Raw genomic sequence first — 18681 nt, 5'->3', positions numbered from 1 at the left:
CCTCTCACTTCCCCTTCCGGTTGTGGTGCTGGAGGAGGAGGAGGAGGTGATGATGATGGCAGGGAGAGCAGCCCAGATTTTGCTCCTGTTGCTGTCGCTGGTGATCGGGGCCGGCGCCCGCTTCCACCGCCTTGCCCTGAAGGTAAGCGTCCCGCTGCGGTAGTGCCAACCCAGACGGGTGTTAGTGCGGCTGGAGGCTTTCCCTTGCTGGCCCCGGAGGCCTCTCCTTTGGCCCACTGTGGTGGTGCCCTGGGGCTCAAGGTGTTTCCCCAGCCTTGGTGAAAGGTGCCCCCCCCCCCCCCCCCCCCCCCCCTTCTTCAGAGGGGCCCTCAAGTCTGCCCATCTCTAATTTTGGGGCAGCGTGAGGAGGGTGGAGGGAAGAGCAAACATCCTGGGACATGATGCGCCCACTCCTCTGCACTCACCAGGTGGCAAATCTGCCATGTCACCTGTATCCGAAATCACAGTCTGCAGGACTATCATCAGGACTTTAAATGGCAGTGGGTGATGGTGTTCCACCCAAGAGCATGGCCTCTGCCCCAGTTCACCCACTCGCGTGGTCTTGCGATTTCTTCTTCGATTTGTTTTTTTTTTTCAATTAAGTTTTTGAAATCATCAATCTTTTTTCCTGCCCTTGGTCTCATGATCCTTCAGTCGCCTCCTTCAGCAACGTCTCGTGCCTTAGAATTCAGACAGTCCAGCCTCGTTGCATTATATTCACTCCTCCACCATCCTGAGAGCTTCCTCGTTGCTCCTGTGTTTCCCGCCATCAGGATTCTGCCTGCGGGTAGGATTCTGCCTGCGGGTAGGATTCTGCCTGCGGGCAGGATTCTGCCTGCGGGCAGGATTCTGCCTGCGGGCAGGATTCTGTCTGCGGGCAGGATTCTGTCTGCGGGCAGGATTCTGTCTGCGGGCAGGATTCTGTCTGCGGGCAGGATTCTGCCTGCGGGCAGGATTCTGCCTGCGGGCAGGATTCTGCCTGCGGGTAGGATTCTGCCTGCGGGTAGGATTCTGCCTGCGGGTAGGATTCTGCCTGCGGGTAGGATTATGAGCTTCCCCAGGCAAACCTGGATACCAATAATAATAATCTTTATCCATGTCACAAATAGGTTTGCATTAACACTGCAATGAAGTTACTGTGAAAATCCCCTTGTTGCCCCGGGTCACTGTCAGTGTGGAGTTTGCCCATTCTCCCCATATCTGCGGGTGTCTCACCTCCACAACCCAAAAAGATGTGCAGGCTAGGTGAATTGGCCATGCTAAATTGCCACTTAAAGTGGAAAGAAAAGAATTGGGTACTCTAAACTTATCAAAAAAAAATACAGTGCAGAAACCAATAATGAGCTTAACATCCATATGAATGGCTACAAGTTAATGCAACTCCCAACCCCTTGATTTAGGAGTGACCTCGGATATGACACTGACAACTGCATCCAAAGTCCAGTGTAAAAACAATGTGACTGCCAAACTAGCTGGCTCAATATGGGGTGCTGCTACCACTACACTCCAAACCTCAGAACTCGAGCTGTCGATGTAGCCGATAGCTACACCCCTGTTTGGTCAAGATTAACTCACACCGCCACACACACACCACAATCTATTCAGCCCAATGTACAACTCCCATTAAGAAGACCATTGTGGAAGAAGCACTCCCACACAGAACTTCCAACGCAAATTCCACCTCGACCAATCAGATACCCGCCTGGTTTCAACCTTCCAAGGAAAGAGTATTCCACACTTTAGAAGGTTTAGGAATGCCCCCCCCCCCCCCCTCCCCCGCTTCGCCAATCTCCACAGATGTCACATTAGTCTCCTATGGGAGAGAGTGAACTATGAACACATCACAGAACAATGTCCTATTCTGCAGAGGCCGATCCACACTCAACACAGCAGGACCAGAAGAAACGGTTTGGCTTCGGACATTGTATTTACTAAATAAATAAATGTAGCTTCACCAGTCAGGGCTGTCCCTTCAGGTGCCTTGACTACAAGTTATGGAATTCTCTCCTCCACCTCCCACCTTTCTCATCTCGTTTAAGAAGCTCCTGAAAATTTGCCCGCTACTATTGTGTTTTATCCAGTGCAACACCAACTGCGGTCAGCTGTGAGCAGGACAAGGAATAGCAAGGCTATCAATCCAACCAGGTTGGAGAATCCTCACTTGAGACATGCAGATTCCTAGACAGGAAGTATAAAGCAGAGAATATAAATTATATTAAAATCATGTGCAGAAAGGGAACTAAAAAATGGAATTAAGGGACAGAGAAAGAAGAAACAGCAAACATTTCTTGAGATGAGGAGACTAGACACACTTGTTAAAAACAACTTTACAGGGTCACAGAAGTTGTTCAGTATTAATTATCACTTGATATGCCATTTAAAAACCCACTTGTTACTGAAAGCAACAATTCCAATTTTTCCAGACATTTTTAGTGCGGGACTAATGGGTTCGTACCTAAGTTCACACCATAACCTTCACTTCAACATCATGTCTAGCAGAGAGGACTGGAGCTGCGCACCTTGTGGAGGGCAGGGTATCTCTGATAGCAAACTCTGGATTTGAGTTTTTATCCGCACAAATGTGGGTGTGGGAAGTCTGTCTGATTTCCCCTCCAATAATGGCAAGCACTGAAAAGCCTCTCCTTTAATAGTACAGCAAAATCCAGGCCCATATCTCCTGGTGCAGTTTGCTGTAAAATTTGGTGCTGCTACAGCTGAATAACTTTTACAACGTTAAGGGTGCTAGATGAATGCCTGTTGTTGTTTATCCCAGATGTAATCCCAATCTTGGCTCTTGTTCAAGCACTTCTTTTGTCTTGATGTGGTAACCCCAGCGTGAGGGTCATGTGACTTGATAGAAGAACCTATTTATTGTGTTAGTTTGTTTCTATGCTGTAAAACTCTGTAATATAGCAGGGCTTTTCAAACTTTACTGTGTGGGGGATTTTCTGCAAATGTTCACCCGCTCCTGGGAACCACAGCCTGAAAGAAATGTTTTATGCTCTGCTATCCTCATTGAAGATGTGCCTAATAAACAGTAATGGCAACAGAAATAATGTCCTATTAAGTCAATATGTACAGAAACCTGACAGAACTTGGAGAAAAAGGAGCAGGCCATACAGACCCATGCACCTGCTCCACCACTCAATAAGATTGTGGCTCGTACTCTATTCTGAACCCATTTTCCTGCCCTATTCCCATATCCCTTGATTGACCTCGTGCCAAAACATCTATCGGTCTTAGCTTTTATGATACATAACAATTGGGCAGCACGGTGCCGAGGACCTGGGTTCGATCCTGGCCCTGGGTCACTGTCCGTGTGGAATTTGCACATTCTCCCCGTGTCTGCTTGGGACTCAGCCCCACAACCCAAAAAGATGTGCAGGGTAGGTGAATTGGCCACGCTAAATTGCCCCTTAATTGGAAAAAAAAAGAATTGGGTACTCTCAATTTATATATTTTAAAAATAAGATACCTAACAACAGCTCTCTGGAGTATTGTTGTGAAGATTCACAACCTCGAAGCAAAATAATTTCTCCTCGTCTCAGTCCTAAATTGTTCTGAAACACTCAGATTCCAGCTTCTCCATCCAGGGAAAAGGGCTCCTCAGCATCCATTCTGTGAAACCCCTTAAGAATTTTAAAATTACATTTAATTGAAATCGAGCCTTATTCTTCTAAACTCATTCCTGACGGGGCTCCACATTTGGGTATTTGTGGAAATGGCTTTACAGATTTATTTGTTCTCTTGCCGACTGAGACGCTTGGGCGATGGGATCCCAGCTTAAAATAGTTGTGACCTGTATGGCATATTTCTCTGGATTAACATCATTTTTACTTGCTTTAGGGCGACACGAGATCGAGAGTCCATTTGAATACCTTTGGCTTCTACCCCAATGGAACATTGGAGGTCAACCTCACAAGTCTTAAGTTGAAGACGGATGTCGCCTTGGACAAGATAATGGTGAATGGTGTTTGGGTGTAATGCGTTGTGGGTTATAAAGTTTTTCAACGTTGTACGATGATGATGATGGCCCAGCTTATTGGAATGCCGCACAAGTGCTTGGTTTGAAATTCTCTCTATACCTACAAAGTCTTTTCCTCCGCCCCTATTCCGCTGCCGGCGGACAGTTCCATGAATGGCTCTACCTCAAGGGCAATCGTGGATGGGCAGCAAATGCTGGCCTAGCTAGCGATGCCGCTCATCCTGTGAAACAATTTTAGACCATAAGACATAGCAGCAGAATTAGGCCACTTGGTCCATCGAGTCTGCTCCGCCATTCAATCATGGCTGATATTTTCTCATCCATGACTTGATTCAGCATCTTCAGAAGGTGTAAAGTTAAGCTTCTGTGCCTTCCCCCAAATATCCATTTCTTATCTTTTTCTTTCAATTTAAAAAAATATATAAATTTAGAATACCTAATTCATTTTCTTTCCAATTAAAGGGCAATTTAGCGTGGCCAATCCACCTACCCTGCACATCTTTGGGTTGTGGGGCGAAACCCACGCAAACACGGGGAGAATGTGCAAACTCCACACGGACAGTGACCCAGAGCCGGGATCGAACCTGGGACCTCGGTGCCGTGAGGCACCAATGCTAACCACTGCTTCACCATGCTGCCGTCATTTCTTACCTATAATGAGGCCAGCACATTAGAATGGAATGGGATATTGAATTCCTTGATGATGCTGTCTGAAAATGTGCCGAGGAGTCACTGAATAATTGTGGTTGGAAATGGGAAGTGTAATTTTATATTTCCTCCATCAGTTGGAGATCGACGAGTTTACAGCAAACTGGGGGCCAAATGCAGGACGTTTCTGAGCAGTGTGCTCAGGACTGTAACTGAGGCTGTATTTATACCCACCACACCCCAGAACTGGAAACCGAAAGCCCCCTCGTTTCATTTTCTGCTTTGTAAAGCTGATGAATTGAGATGGCTTGGGGACAGAAATCTTGTTTCAAACATTACAGTCTACCCCTGTGATCCCATTGACTCAACTGGCTTCTGGGGTGGGCCGGGAGCATTCAAACCTTTGCCCTGCTGGGTCACCCAGTTGTGTCCCTTGCAGCCCTCTGAGCCAGAATTACAAGAAGCATCAGCCACAAAGGCAGTACATAAATTTAATAATTATCACTCAGTCCATGCTCCCTCAAATCATTGATCATGCTTTCTCTGAAGAATGGACCATGAAGGTATGATTCATTGAGACTCTGCAGGCCAGATAGATATGCAAGTTGGACTTTGGCACCATTGAGTTGGGTAATTCAAGAGGCAGAGTGTAAGGTTGTTGCGTTTCCTTTCACTCAGCTTGAGTGTGCTTTTCCACCCTCTAGTTCCAGCCCCTTCTCATCCCCTTCCCCCAAACATTGTGTTGCTCCATGTGAGCTGTACAGTAAAGGGAGCTGTCCTCTGAGGGAAGGGTGGAGGAGGAGAGTGGGTGAGAAGGCAGGTAGGATGCGGTGTGGGGATAGGGGGGATCGGTGGTGGGTGAGTGGGCACCGATGCCACTTGTAGTTGAACAGAGACAGGCGACAGCAGATGGAGGAGACAACACGTCAAATGTCTTGAATCTGAACTATAGCCTAGAAATGAGGAGTTGGCACTTTTTGTGATTTCGATTGGGGGAGGTCCAAAGTTATTAACGGCCAGTGAAGTACTTCTGAAGTGATTCACTGGTGCATAGGAATTGCAGTGGCCAGTTTGAACACAGCAGCTCCCAGAAACAGCAATGAATTAAAACTTGTTAATCTGTTCTTAGTAATGTTGGCTGAGAGATAACTATTGGCCGGAACACGAGGGACAACACACCTGCTTTTCTTTGAAACACACTTGCCTTTATCGTGATCACATTGTTCTTTAAGGGAACTTACTGTGCACAATTTGGCTGCTGTGTTTCCTACATTACAACAGTGACTACATTTCAAAAGTAATCCATTGGCTGTAAAGCACTTTGAGATGCCCGCTGATAATGAGAAGCGCTATAGAACTCTTCTTTCTGTTGATATAGCGGCATGGAATCATTTACGTCCATTGAGTGGGCCGGTGGGGCCTCGGTTTAACCTCTCACCCAATGGCAGCGTCTCTTGGAGAGGAACACTCCCTCAGTCCTGCACCGAGGTGTTGGCATATTCCTTTCTGCTCCAGCCTCTGAAACGAGAACAGAGCCCACAACCATCCCAACTTGGGAAGGAAGATTGGTTAACGCTGTACGTAGCCTTTTGCTAGACTTCAGGCCTGCAGGGGTTTGACATTATTGTAGTGAGACTGACCTGGATGAGTAAGGACCACAGAAGGGGAAATAAAGAGCAACGGCCTGGCAAGTTCAGTACTCTATAGGTGTGGGAGCAGAGTGGCAGGGTGATGATGGCAGGGCACAGAAACTGAAGAGAACAAGGTAAGAAAGACAGAACGGTGAGCCAGCTTTAATGGAAGGAGAAATAAGACAAAACATGATGCAAGTGAAAGAATCCATCAAGAAAATAGCCAAGATGGCCAGGCTTCACTACCTCCGCCCACCAGGTAATCCCTTTCCCTATTTCAACAGGATCCATCAGTGTTGCTGTTTACATTGATGGTGTGCAGAAATAGGCCAGAGCCCCACAGCTCTTGCCCTGCAGGACATTGTTACACACTGCATAGTTCTGAGGCATTGAATCTGCTGTGGCTACTTGTGGGAATTTGCATTAGGTTTTTGTAGTCTGTGTTTATATGGTAGCTGTTTTAGAACGTTTATAACTTTGCTATTGTGTGTTTTCTCATTCCTTCTCTCACATAATCTGTGGACCAGATTGGGTTCAGCCTCGCAAAAACAAAGACTGATGGTGTGGCTGCCTATACAGTGAGTATGATTAAAGGAAGAATGCTCTTTGTTAGCTGCGAATTTGTGCTCAAATCGGAGTGTGATTTGTGTCAGTGGTATGTTAATTATATTGTTAAAATTAACAAGGGAAGAACATTGTTTAATTAAGTACTTGGAGCATGCATGGTGATTTATTCAACATTTTGATTTGATTCCTTTAAGATTTTGTCTTTGTTACAATGCCTCTTTTAGAGGCTATCATTAATTTAATTAGATAATTTGATTAGTCTATTTTACCAATGGTTAGCACTGCTGCCTCACAGCAGCAGGGACCCGGGTTCGATTCCAGCTTGGGTCACTGTCTGTGTGGTGTTTTCACATTCTCTCTGTGTCTGCGTGGGTTTCCTCCGGGTGCTCCGGTTTCCTCCCACAGCCCAAAGATGTGCAGGTTAGGTGGATTGGCCATGCTAAATTGCCCCTTAGTGTCCAAAAGGTTAGTTAGGGCTGAAGGGTTAGGTTGGGCCTAGGTAGGATGCACTTTTGGAGGGTCAGTGCAGATTCGATGGGCTGAATGGCCTCCTGCAATGTCGGAATTCTTTGGAAAAGAGCATAGAGACTGCTGGGACACTGGGTTTGTTGGTAGGAAACAAATATATGCCATTCTGTGAAGCAAAGTATTCATGTCTGGCTTGGACTTAAAATGACAACTTCCCACAGCTTTCTGACTCAGAAGAACAAGTACTTCCCATGGCTGACACCATACCAGTCTGTTAAATCTCTTCATCACCACAAGCCTTCTAAAGTCACCTGTTCCACTGTCCTTTGTTTCCCATCTTCCGGCATCCGTTCTTTCCCCTCGTTTAAGGGCTTTGCACGTACTATACAAATTCAGTTTTTCGCTTCTGCCACTTGGTGCACTGAGTGGGGTGCTGCTGTTTCTGGTCAGAGTCTCCAGTTCTGAGAAGAGGTCCGATCTGAAACTGTAACCTTCCTTGGCGATGCTGAGGATGTGTTCTGCAGTCATGATGCTAATTGAAATTCTTTTTGCAGCTTGTGTCTCCATCTCGAGTGACGACGAGATTTATGTTTCTGACATAGGTAGATGAGTCCAACACATGTTTGCTGGAGAGGTACAACACTACCTCCGGGGAATCCCTTACACTCTTTAACTTTGATCTGAAACAGAGGAAGTAAGTATTGCCTTTTGCAGAAAATTGGCTGTATTATGTGGGGAGGAGTTATTTTCTGTACTCTGGCAACTTGGGTTGCGCCTTGTAACTGTTTTGAATAGTTCTGGTGCTAAAAATTTGACTTCTTCTGGAAGCAAGGTCACTTCCTGGACTTCCATCTTAGAAAACCTAAGTTAGCACGTGGTCTGGTCACTGTATTGGAAAATGTAAAGGTACCCACGTGCCTCATTCTGACAGCACTGACCCTTCTCCTGGCACAGAGGCAGCTAAGCGGGGGCTTCCGGAATTCGCCTGAAAGGTCCTGAGGTAGTGTTGTACCTTTCAGCCTAATCTGAGCATGTGAGACGTGAATTGACTGGGGGACGTGCTGGTCAGAGTGACGTCTGAGGAAACGCACTGATGCCTCTTTGAGGAAGGAAATGAAGTCCAGAGATTCTGTTAGCCGATTTCGCTGAGCTTGTATGTTTTTAAATTTCAGCAATGTTCACCTATTTTGGGTTTAGAAAAGCCATTAAGAATAAATTGATTTAATTTATTCTTTACTATAGCTAAAACAAAAATAGACATGAGGTCGAAGCTTTTAACTTGGTGCTGGGGGCAGCACGGTGGCGCAGTGGGTTAGCCCTGTTGCCTCACGGCGCTGAGGTCCCAGGTTCGATCCCGGCTCTGGGTCACTGTCCGTGTGGAGTTTGCACATTCTCCCCGTGTTTGCGTGGGTTTCGCCCCCACAACCCAAAGATGTGCAGGCTAGGTGGATTGAACACACTAAATTCCCCCTTAATTGGGAAAAAAATTAATTGGGTACACTAAATTTATTTTAAAAAACCTTGGTGTTGGAAACACAACCCCCCCCCCCCCCCCCCCCCCGCCCCGCCCCATCTAGAGATTTGTGTGGCATTTCGGCATGAACATTGTGTGTTTCTGATCTCCGGATAAAATGGCCGATGATTCGGGTGACCACCAAGACACCGGATCCGGTATGAACCAGGCCTGTGCCACGCAGGGAAACCCAAAGAGCTCCTCTCACCCGATGACCAGCTTCTCATCCGCAATGGAGAGAGAGCTTCATTCCAGCATGCGTAGTTTGTTTTGATTCACCTTGGCTACCTGCTTTCACTTTTCAGCACCTGTGCCGACCTCTGTGAACCATAAAATGCTAAAACGCTAAAGGATAAGGATCCGTTGGCTCAGTTCCCAAAGAACATGACCTCTCCCTTGCCACAGTTTTCTTTAGCTCTCACAAAGCCAGTACACTCTGATGCTTATCAGTCTGTGCACCGACAGTAGATCAGAGCAACGGGCTGACGTCATTCCTGTACAGAAAGACATTGACCCAAAGTCAGCCATGCTAATTGGCGAACCATCTCTACCAACCTCGCCCCCTTCATTTTTTTTTCAGTGACCCATCTCCTCCTTTGACATTAAAGCCCAGTGTAGTGACCTTTAGAAGTCTCACTGCAGTTTGCTTCTTCCCCAGTGGGGAAAGATGTTGAGTGTCACTATTAATCGGGCTGAAAATTAAATGTTGAAATCTTATGTCAACAGGGTTTTTATGAAGAAACATGGTCAACAGAAAAAGCTGTTGATATTGGGGCCAGGTCATCAAAAGAAATCTGAAACCCAGGATGTAGAAAATGTGAAGAAAGAAGCCAAGCAGCCAGGTAGTTCATTGGATGACTTGATTAGAGATGCTAATTCTTTACTATGGCTGGTGTAAAGAGAGAGAAAGAGTTCCCATTTCTACACTGCCATTCATGATTTGAAGATATCCCAAAACATTTTATAGATGCTCAGGGAAATGCAGCAGCCATTTGTAACTAAGGTCCCACAAACAGCAAGGAGATGTGACCAGATAATTGATTTTGCTGATGTTGGTCGAGGGATATATTTTGGCCAAGGCATTGAGCGATCTTCCTTCCTCCTTTTTGAACTGTTCCATGGGATCTATTATGTCCACCGCTGACAGCAGACAGGGCCATGGTTTAATGGTTCTTACCCAAGAATGCACCTCCGGCAGTCTCACACTCCTTCTGTGTTGCACTGAGTGTTGTCGGCCCAGGCTACAGCAAATTATATGGCACCTTTAACACAATGAAACATCTGTAAGTGCTTCACAGGAGCACGGTGAAACAGGACTGCCGCGAGCCACGTAGGAGATATGAGGTGTTGTGTTCAAAAGCTTAGACAAAGAGGTAGTGTCTTAAAGGAGTAAAGTGAGGTCGACAGCAGAGAGGTGTAGGAGGGTTTTCCAGAGGTTGTGGCCTAGGTCTAGGCAACTGAAAGCACCACCACCAATGGCAGATCAATTAAAATTGGGCAAGCACAAGAGGCCAGAATTGGAGGAGCGTGTACGTCACCGGGTTGTGGGGCTAGAGGAGATTTTGCAGATCGGGAGGAGAAAGACCAAGGAGGGATTTGAAAACCAGGATGAGAGTTTTAAAATTAAACCATTGCATGCCCGGGTGCCAGTGTAGGTAAGTGGGCACAGGGGTGATAGAGGAACGAGACCTATTGCGAGTAGCATTGAAGGCTCTGGCGTGGGACCTGTGCCTATAAATGATTCTGAGATGACTGAGCGTACCACTGTGGAGCCAGGCTGATGCCAATACAATCACCATGAATCTTTGGGACTTGGTGGGTGCTTGAAGGGCTTGAATTTATATCCAGCCTCATCATGTTTTCAAATCATCTCAAAGTGAATTACTTTCAATTTGGTGTTTTTATTGTGTGATTTTGTTACATTTCCTATCATCACTTTTTGGGGGGTGGGGATTAGTTGTTAACTGAAAAACGACCAGTGATTTGAAAAAGCAAGCTAACTCGTGTATTACGTTATGCACTTGCAGCCAGTCATTCGCTTTTGTCTCACTTGCTCATATTGTGGCATCTGATCAAAGTTGCCACTCAGACCAAACTTTTCTGTGCTCCTTGTCAACTCGGTGAAGGGACATGCCTTCACGTTGAAATTCTATTTTGTCAGCTTTAAAGACCAGGAGGAAAAGAGAAGAGGCTGAAACCAAAAATAAAGACAAAGATGCGGCAAAAGGAAAAGTGAAGACCGTTAAAGAGGTTAGTCTGTGCAGTGTGGTCAGTGAATCGAATGTTTAGCTTAAAATTCCACTTTAGGAGTGAAAATGGTTGTTGTGTGATGCAACAAATGACGGGATAGACATGGTTACTGTGGTACCGTAGCATCTAGGCGTAGTACTGGGATCCTGATTTTTATTGTGAATGAATAAGTGCGGTTAATGTCTTCAAGAGGGTCTTGGGCTCTCAATGGTTAGTTATGTAGTTCTCTTTATGATGGCTGTTTGTGGGTGTCTGGGAGCTGGCAATGAAAGGAAAGGATATTGTGAGTTGTCATTGAGAAAAGTAGACGGTAGGTGTTTTATCAAATGGAACTGGAAAATATGGCTGTTTGTGTCTTGAGAACGTAAGAACAACGAGGCACGGCATAGAAACGTGGAGTCACAGAGGATCACAGGATCATCAAGTCCCATTTCCAGCCTCCAGGCTTGGTCGCATTTCAGGTACTTCAGTCTCCTCAGAGCTGGGAACTGTCGCAGTGAATGTGCAACGGTGCCATTTATCCTGGAGAGTTATTTGAGGGTGAATTAATTGGGTGGGCAAGTTTCATCTCTGTGGAAGTGTTAGGTCACAGGAAGTCATGGATATAGAAATGTCTATATGTCTAGAAATGCACCGAAGGGGGCCAATTGGCCCATAACGTGACAGTGGCCAGTCTTGCTCCGTAGGTGTGTCCACATGCGCGTAATCATTCCTAGAGATTGTGGAGGTGCTACATTCTTCTGTCCTTTTATTTCCCCTTTGTAATATTGGGACATTTGAAAAGAGTAGGAGCCCGAGCAAGATAGGGAAGTGCTAATTAGATTGGGAGCAACAAGGCACCTGATCTGTATGTCACTGTACAGCGTAATCCATTGCCACTCAGAGGAGAGAAGCGATTGGAATTGTTCATGAGTTATTATTGGGAAGCTAACACTAGGTCGAATGCTCTTCTTCTGTTAACGAATATTTATTTTTCTCAATTGACGATGCGGATTAATTTGCATTTATACAGCGCCTTTCATAACCTCAGGACTTACAAAGCACATTTGTTAGCGATAAAATACGTCTTGAAGAGTATTCACTGCATTACGTAGGGAAGCACAGCAGCTCGAGTTACACAAGGGCAAGATCATACAAACAGCACTGTGATAAATATCAGATCATCAGTTGTCTGCTTATCAAGTGCAAGTTTCTAAAACCTACTGAGTGGATTTCCTTCCTATTCTGTGGTCTGAGGTCTTGGGTATTTCAGTCGGATGTGGCGCTGACACCCTTTTGTTTCCTGATGATTTGCTTCGATGGAAAACTCGTGAATGATGGCCCTGTTAGCTGTCTGGATGTTCCGGCAAGTGCTTGCTAATATTTGGTATCAAACCTATTTTCACAGGATAAGAAAACCGAAAAGAGCGAGGAAGTTTTTGAACTGCAATTTATGAATGGCAGCTACACCTTCAATGTAAGAATCTTTCATTCCCCAAATTTAATAGCCCCTTGTGTTTATCTATGTTACCATTATTTAATTCCTTTTTAATTCTTCTTTGCAGTTCTTTGTAAAGATTCTGTCTGTAGAAGAGGAAGGGCTCTATACTCTCAGCTTCCACAACTGTCATAAAGCAGGTCCCGGGAAGAAAAATGCTGTTGGATTTGACATGACAGTAAGTATATTTGCCAAGTGAGGGGGGGAAATGGAAGGATATTCCTCCCCGCTTTTTATGGGAATGAAGGTACAGGTCAGCCATTATCTGAATGAATGAAGGAGAAGGCTTAAGGGGCTGAATGATGTCCTTCTGTTCCTATGCATTCAATCCTCATCTCTTTCAGTCCCTAGATGACTTCCTGTCTGGCACAAGATCATATCTTTCCTCAACCCTTAGTGCTTCTCTTTCCAATGTACATGTAGCAATGTGTGTTCATCAAAACAACATAATGCATGCACCCCCTCTCCGTGATGATCACCAATCTAATTTTCTATTGGTTGGCCTTTAATTATTGGCACATACTGTCAGACTCTTAACAAAATTCATTTGTTTGGAATGTTAGTGTGAATATTTTACAAAATTTGTATTTTGGCTTGCACGGTCACAATTAGGAACACAGGAATGGGAGTAGGCCATTCAGCCCCTCGATCCTGTCCCCCACCATTCAATGAGATCATGGGGCCTCACGGTAGCATGGTGGTTAGCATCAATGCTTCACAGCTCCAGGGTCCCAGGTTCGATTCGCGGCTGGGTCACTGTCTGTGTGGAGTCTGCACGTCCTCCCTGTGTGTGCGTGGGTTTCCTCCGGGTGCTCCGGTTTCCTCCCACAGTCCAAAGATGTGCGGGTTAGGTGGATTGGCCATGCTAAATTGCCCGTAGTGTAAGGTTAATGGGGGGATTGTTGGGTTACGGGTATACGGGTTACGTGGGTTTAAGTAGGGTGATCATTGCTCGGCACAACATCGAGGGCCGAAGGGCCTGTTCTGTGCTGTACTGTTCTATGTTCTAAGGCTGACATGTGGCCTAACTCCATATACCTGTCTTTGACCCATATCCCTTCATATCTTTGATTAGCAAAACTCTATCTCTGATTTAAATTTAGTAACTGTTCCAGCTTCGACTGCAGTTTGTGGGAGAGAGTTCCAAACCTCTCCCACCCTTTGAGTGAAGAAATGCTTCCTAACATCTCTCCTGAATGGTCCAACCTTAATCTTTAGATGGTGCCCCCTAGTTTTAGAATGCCCAACAATTAGAACAAAGAAAATTACAGCACAGGAACAGGCCCTTCGGCCCTCCCAGCTTGCGCCGATCCAGATCCTTTATCTAAACCTGTTGCCTATTTTCCAAGGATCTACTTCTCTCTCTTCCCCGCCCGTTCATATATCTGTCCAGATGCTATTTTAGCAATCTTAAATGATGCTATCGTGCCCGCCTCTACCACCTCCGCTGGCAAAGTGTTCCAGGCACCCACCACCCTCTGCGTAAAAAACTTTCCCCACACATCTCCCTTAAACTATCCCCCTCTCACCTTGAAATCGTGACCCCTTATAATTGACACCCTCACTCTTGGAAAAAGCTTGTTGCTATCCACCCTGTCCATACCTCTCATAATTTTGTAGACCTCAATCAGGTCCCCCCATAACCTCCGTCTTTCCAACAAAAATAATCCTAATCTACTCAACCTTTCTTCATAGCTAGCACCCTCCATACCAGGCAACATCCTGGTGAACCTCCTCTGCGCCCTCTCTAAAGCATCCACATCCTTCTGGTAATGTGGTGACCAGAACTGCACGCAGTATTCCAAATGTGGCCTAACCAAAGTCCTATACAACTGTAACATGACCTGCCGACTCTTGTACTCAATACCCCATCCAATGAAGGCAAGCATGCTGTATGCCTTCTTGACCACTCTATCGACCTGCGTTGCCACCTTCAGGGTACAATGGATCGGAACTCCCAGATCTCTCTGCACATCAATTTTCCCCAGGAATCTTCCATTGACCAGATAGTCTGCTCTTGAGTTAGATCTTCCAAAATGCATCACCTCGCATTTGCCTGGATTTAACTCCATCTGCCATTTCTCTGCCCAACTCTCCAATCTATCTATGTTTTGCTGTATTCTCTGACAGTCCTCCTTGCTATCTGCAACTCCACCAATCTTAGTATCATCTGCAAACTTGCTCATCAGACTACTTATACCTTCGTCCAGATCATTTATGTATATCACAAACCACAGTGGTCTGAGCACGGATCCCTGTGGAACACCACTAGTCACCTTTCTCCATTTTGAGACACTCCCTTCCACCACTACTCTCTGTCTCCTGTTGCCCAGCCAGTTCTTTATCTATCTAGCTAGTACACCCTGAACCCCATACGACTTCACTTTTTCCATCAACCTGCCATGGGAAACTTTATCAAATGTTTTACTGAAGTCCATGTATATGACATCTACAGCCCTTCCCATATCAATTAACTTTGTCACTTCCTCAAATAATTCTATTAGGTTTGTAAGACATTCCCTGCACAAAACCATGCTGCTTATCATTGATAAGTCTATTTTATTCCAAATGTGAATAGATCCTATCTCTCAGTATCTTCTCCAACAGTTTGCCTACCACTGACGTCAAGCTCACAGGTCTATAATTCCCTGGATTATCCCTGCTACCCTTCTTAAACAAAGGGACAACATTAGCAATTCTCCAATCCTCCAGGACCTCGCCCGTGCTCAAGGATGCTGCAAAGATATCTGTTAAGGCCCCAGTTATTTTGTCCCTCGCTTCCCTCAGTAACCTGGGATAGATCCCATCCGGTCCTGGGGACTTGTCCACCTTAATGCCTTTTAGAATACCCAAAACCTCCCCCTTCCTTATGCTGACATGACCTAGAGTATTTAAACATCCATCCCTAGCCTCAACATCCCTCATGTCCCTCTCCTTGGTGAATGGAAACAGTTTATCTTTATTCTGTCTTTCCCTGTTAATATCTTAAATGCTTTGATCAGATCACCCCATAACCTAAATTCTTGTGAAAACAGGCCTAATTTGTGTAATTTTCCTTGTGACTTAACCCTCGTAGTCCAAGTATCGTTTTAATAAACCTACTTTGCACTCCCTCCAAAGCTAAACCTTCCGAAGGTGTGGTGCCCAGAGATGCTCACAGTGACTCCAAGTGGGATCTACCCAGGGTTTTGTAAAGCTGCAACATAACCCCTGTGTCTTTATATTCCAAACCTCTAGATATTAAGGCGAGCATTCCATTAGCCTTTTTAGTACCCAATTATGTTTTTTTCCAATTAAGGGGCAGATTAGTGTGGCCATTCCACCGACCCAGCACATTTTTGGGGGTGAGACCCACTCGGACAAAGGGAGAATGTGCAAACTCCATACGGACAGTGACCCAGGGCCGGGATCGAACCCGGGTCCTCGGTGCCGTGAGGCAGCAGTGCTAACAACTGCGCCACCATGCTGCCCCTCCATTAGCCTTTTTGATTATTTTCTGCCCTTGTTCGTGGTATTTTGAGGACCTCTGCACCTTTACCCCCAAGTCTCTTTGAACACCACCCGTACCTAACCTCTTGCCATTTAGAAAGTACTCTGCTCCATCCTTTTTTTCATCCAAAATGGACAACCTCACACTTGCTTATGTTGAATTCCACCTGCCACAATTTCGCCCATTCACCTATTCTCAATATCTCCTTGCAATTTTATGCTATCATCTTGGCTTTCCCTAACTTCACCTACCTTCGTATCGTCAGCTAATTTGGATATATGACTTTTTATGCCATCGTCCAAGTCATTAATGAATAATTGAGGCCCCAACACAGATTCCTGTGGTACGACACTAATTATCTCCTAGTCAATTCCTGGTAGCCTATAATAATGCAATGCATTCATACAGTGCCTACAACAGCAAAATGTCCAAAGGCATTTTACAGGACCATTATCAAACAAAATCTGACGTTAAGCCATGTAAGGCGATATTAGGGCTTGAAAGGTGACCGAAAGCTGAGGAATGAAGTGGAAGGAGACTTGCATGGCAGGGTCTAACTCTAACTAACTCCAAGTAGGGATCAAACCTGCTATGCTCCTGGTTGGTTCCACGCTGGGCAGCGCATAAACAAGCCCAGCTATTTATTTCTAATTATCGTTGTAACTTTTAGATTTCTTATGTCTATATTTTAAACCATCCTTCCTTAGATTGAAATAATGGCAAGGAATCCAAAGAACTACCTTTCTGCTGGGGAAACCCCACTGCCGCTGCTCTACTTGGTCATGTCTGGATTTTTCTTTGTGGCAGCCTTGTTCTGGGTTTCCCTCCTTCTAAAACACAGGTAAAGCTCCTTTGGTGTCCAGTGTTTAAACTGCTTTTATAGTAAAGTACATGAGTTCGCCAGTTGAGTTGTAGAGTGCCACTGTTTTAAAAGGCCCAACGCCAAAGGTGGCATGGTGGCACAGCGGTTAGCACCGCTGCCTCACAGCGGCGGGTACCCAAGTTTGATTCTGTGTGGAGTTTGCATGTTCTCATCGTGTCTGCATGGGTTTCCTCCGGGTGCTCTGGTTTCCTCCCACAGTCTAAAGACGTGCAGGTTAGGTGGATTAACCATGATAAAACTTCCCCTTGGTGTTCAAAAGGTTAGGTGGTGATTTGGGGATGGGACGGGTGAATGGGCCAAAGTAGAGTGCTCTTTCAGAGAGTCGGTGCAGACTCAATGGGCTGAAGGCTTCCTGCACAGTAGGGATTCTATGATTTCCATGATCATAAAGCAAAATAAGTGGTCAAAGGGCAGCTGACTAAAAACCCTTCTGTATTGCGAGAGTGAGCAGGGAAGCAGAGCTTCCTTGCACCCATTGTTATGGTGATAGAAACAATTTTAGTTTTGGTCACTACCAAGATGCTCGAGCTTAAAAACAAAAGGCCCAGGGAAATAGAAGCTCCCATTAATCGACCAGGCTTCTAAGGTTAAAATTCTATAAAATATTTGTACGCTTTAGAAGAATATTTTATGGAATACTTAATGAGTGCACTCGTTTTTGAAATCTTTTTGCATGTTACATTTCAAACCCTTTCCCTTTTATCTTGTTGCCACTGCACTGGTAATTAGTACTGTCAAAACTGAAAGGTGGATGCGGGGAAAGGGAGGATAGGGTTGGGATTGTGGCTTTGAGTTTTAACGTGTGTACTGCAGTTGATGAAGTTCAGTCATCAACATCGATATTCAAGGTTTCAATATCATGAGAAGCAGTTCAGTAGATTTAGGAGCAAGGAAATTGACTTTGTCTTACCTCGCTCTAAATAGAAAAGGCAAGCAGCAACTCCACACCTCTATCCAAAATAAGTTTTTCATGAGTGTTGCGAACACTATTCCACCTGTGAGCCCTAAACCGCCCGGTCTGAAGGAAATGAGGGAATTGGCTTGGAGTGATGGGTTTGAAAGGAGTCCCTGTGTTCCAGTAAGATCCACTACGCAGTGTAATGTTCAACAAAACTACAGGGCACCATGCATGCGTTCCCCTCTGTGCCAGCTTTACCTTCCTATGTTCTTGTGTCATCTCCATGTCATTGACTGTTTGAATTTCTGTTGTTCCAAGTGACTACTGAACCCGACTAACAACTGTCTTTCTCAGGAGCAGTGTATTTAAAATCCACTGGTTGATGGCTGCACTGGCATTCACCAAGTCCATCTCCATACTGTTCCATGCTGTAAGTATAAGTCGAAGTTGCCGCTAAATTGTAGTGGTATGGGGAATGAGCAGGGGACTTGTGAGATTGCTCTTGTAGGAAGTTGAAATGGCTGGCTGAATGATCTCCTTCTGTGCAGTAATCGTTCTCTGATTCTAGGCTGGCTGGCTGCTCCCAGGAGCAGTTTCTCGTCTTGGCGGACCGGTCAGCCAGGGCTAGGCTGCTTTTCAGACCTCGGGCCAGGGAACAGTTAAATGTGTGAGCCCAAGTTCCTCCTCCTCATCACCGTTGAATGACGCCATCGTGGCAGTATCGTCAGCCGTTAAGAGTCAGTTTTGACCTTCAGTTAGATAACCTGCTGAAGGTCATTCTACGCACTTAGCGCTCTGGCATCAGACATTAGCTCAGCAAGCTTTAAAGAGAAAATATTTTTTTTCCGACATCTTATGAAATGATACATGA

The 18681-nt window shown here is 45.5% G+C and overlaps 1 protein-coding gene across 1 annotated transcript in view; it reads left to right on the top strand.

Annotated features, from left to right (window-relative positions):
• LOC119957088 (protein GPR108-like) overlaps nucleotides 1-18681 on the top strand; it is a 34118-nt gene continuing 15437 nt past the window's right edge. Inside the window, exons 1-10 of the mRNA XM_038784765.1 lie at nucleotides 1-142; nucleotides 3847-3963; nucleotides 6792-6842; nucleotides 7902-7993; nucleotides 9539-9654; nucleotides 10974-11062; nucleotides 12450-12518; nucleotides 12607-12717; nucleotides 16737-16870; nucleotides 18165-18240. Coding sequence (XP_038640693.1) covers nucleotides 50-142; nucleotides 3847-3963; nucleotides 6792-6842; nucleotides 7902-7993; nucleotides 9539-9654; nucleotides 10974-11062; nucleotides 12450-12518; nucleotides 12607-12717; nucleotides 16737-16870; nucleotides 18165-18240 — 948 coding nt within the window. The 5' untranslated portion in view covers nucleotides 1-49. The remainder of the gene's footprint in view (nucleotides 143-3846; nucleotides 3964-6791; nucleotides 6843-7901; nucleotides 7994-9538; nucleotides 9655-10973; nucleotides 11063-12449; nucleotides 12519-12606; nucleotides 12718-16736; nucleotides 16871-18164; nucleotides 18241-18681) is intronic.

The sequence above is a fragment of the Scyliorhinus canicula genome, chromosome 25, assembly GCF_902713615.1.
Source record: "Scyliorhinus canicula chromosome 25, sScyCan1.1, whole genome shotgun sequence".
NCBI classification, from domain to species: Eukaryota; Metazoa; Chordata; class Chondrichthyes; order Carcharhiniformes; family Scyliorhinidae; genus Scyliorhinus; species Scyliorhinus canicula.
The sequence above is the reverse complement of the archived record's forward strand: the minus strand, read 5'-3'. Positions and strand labels throughout refer to the sequence as shown.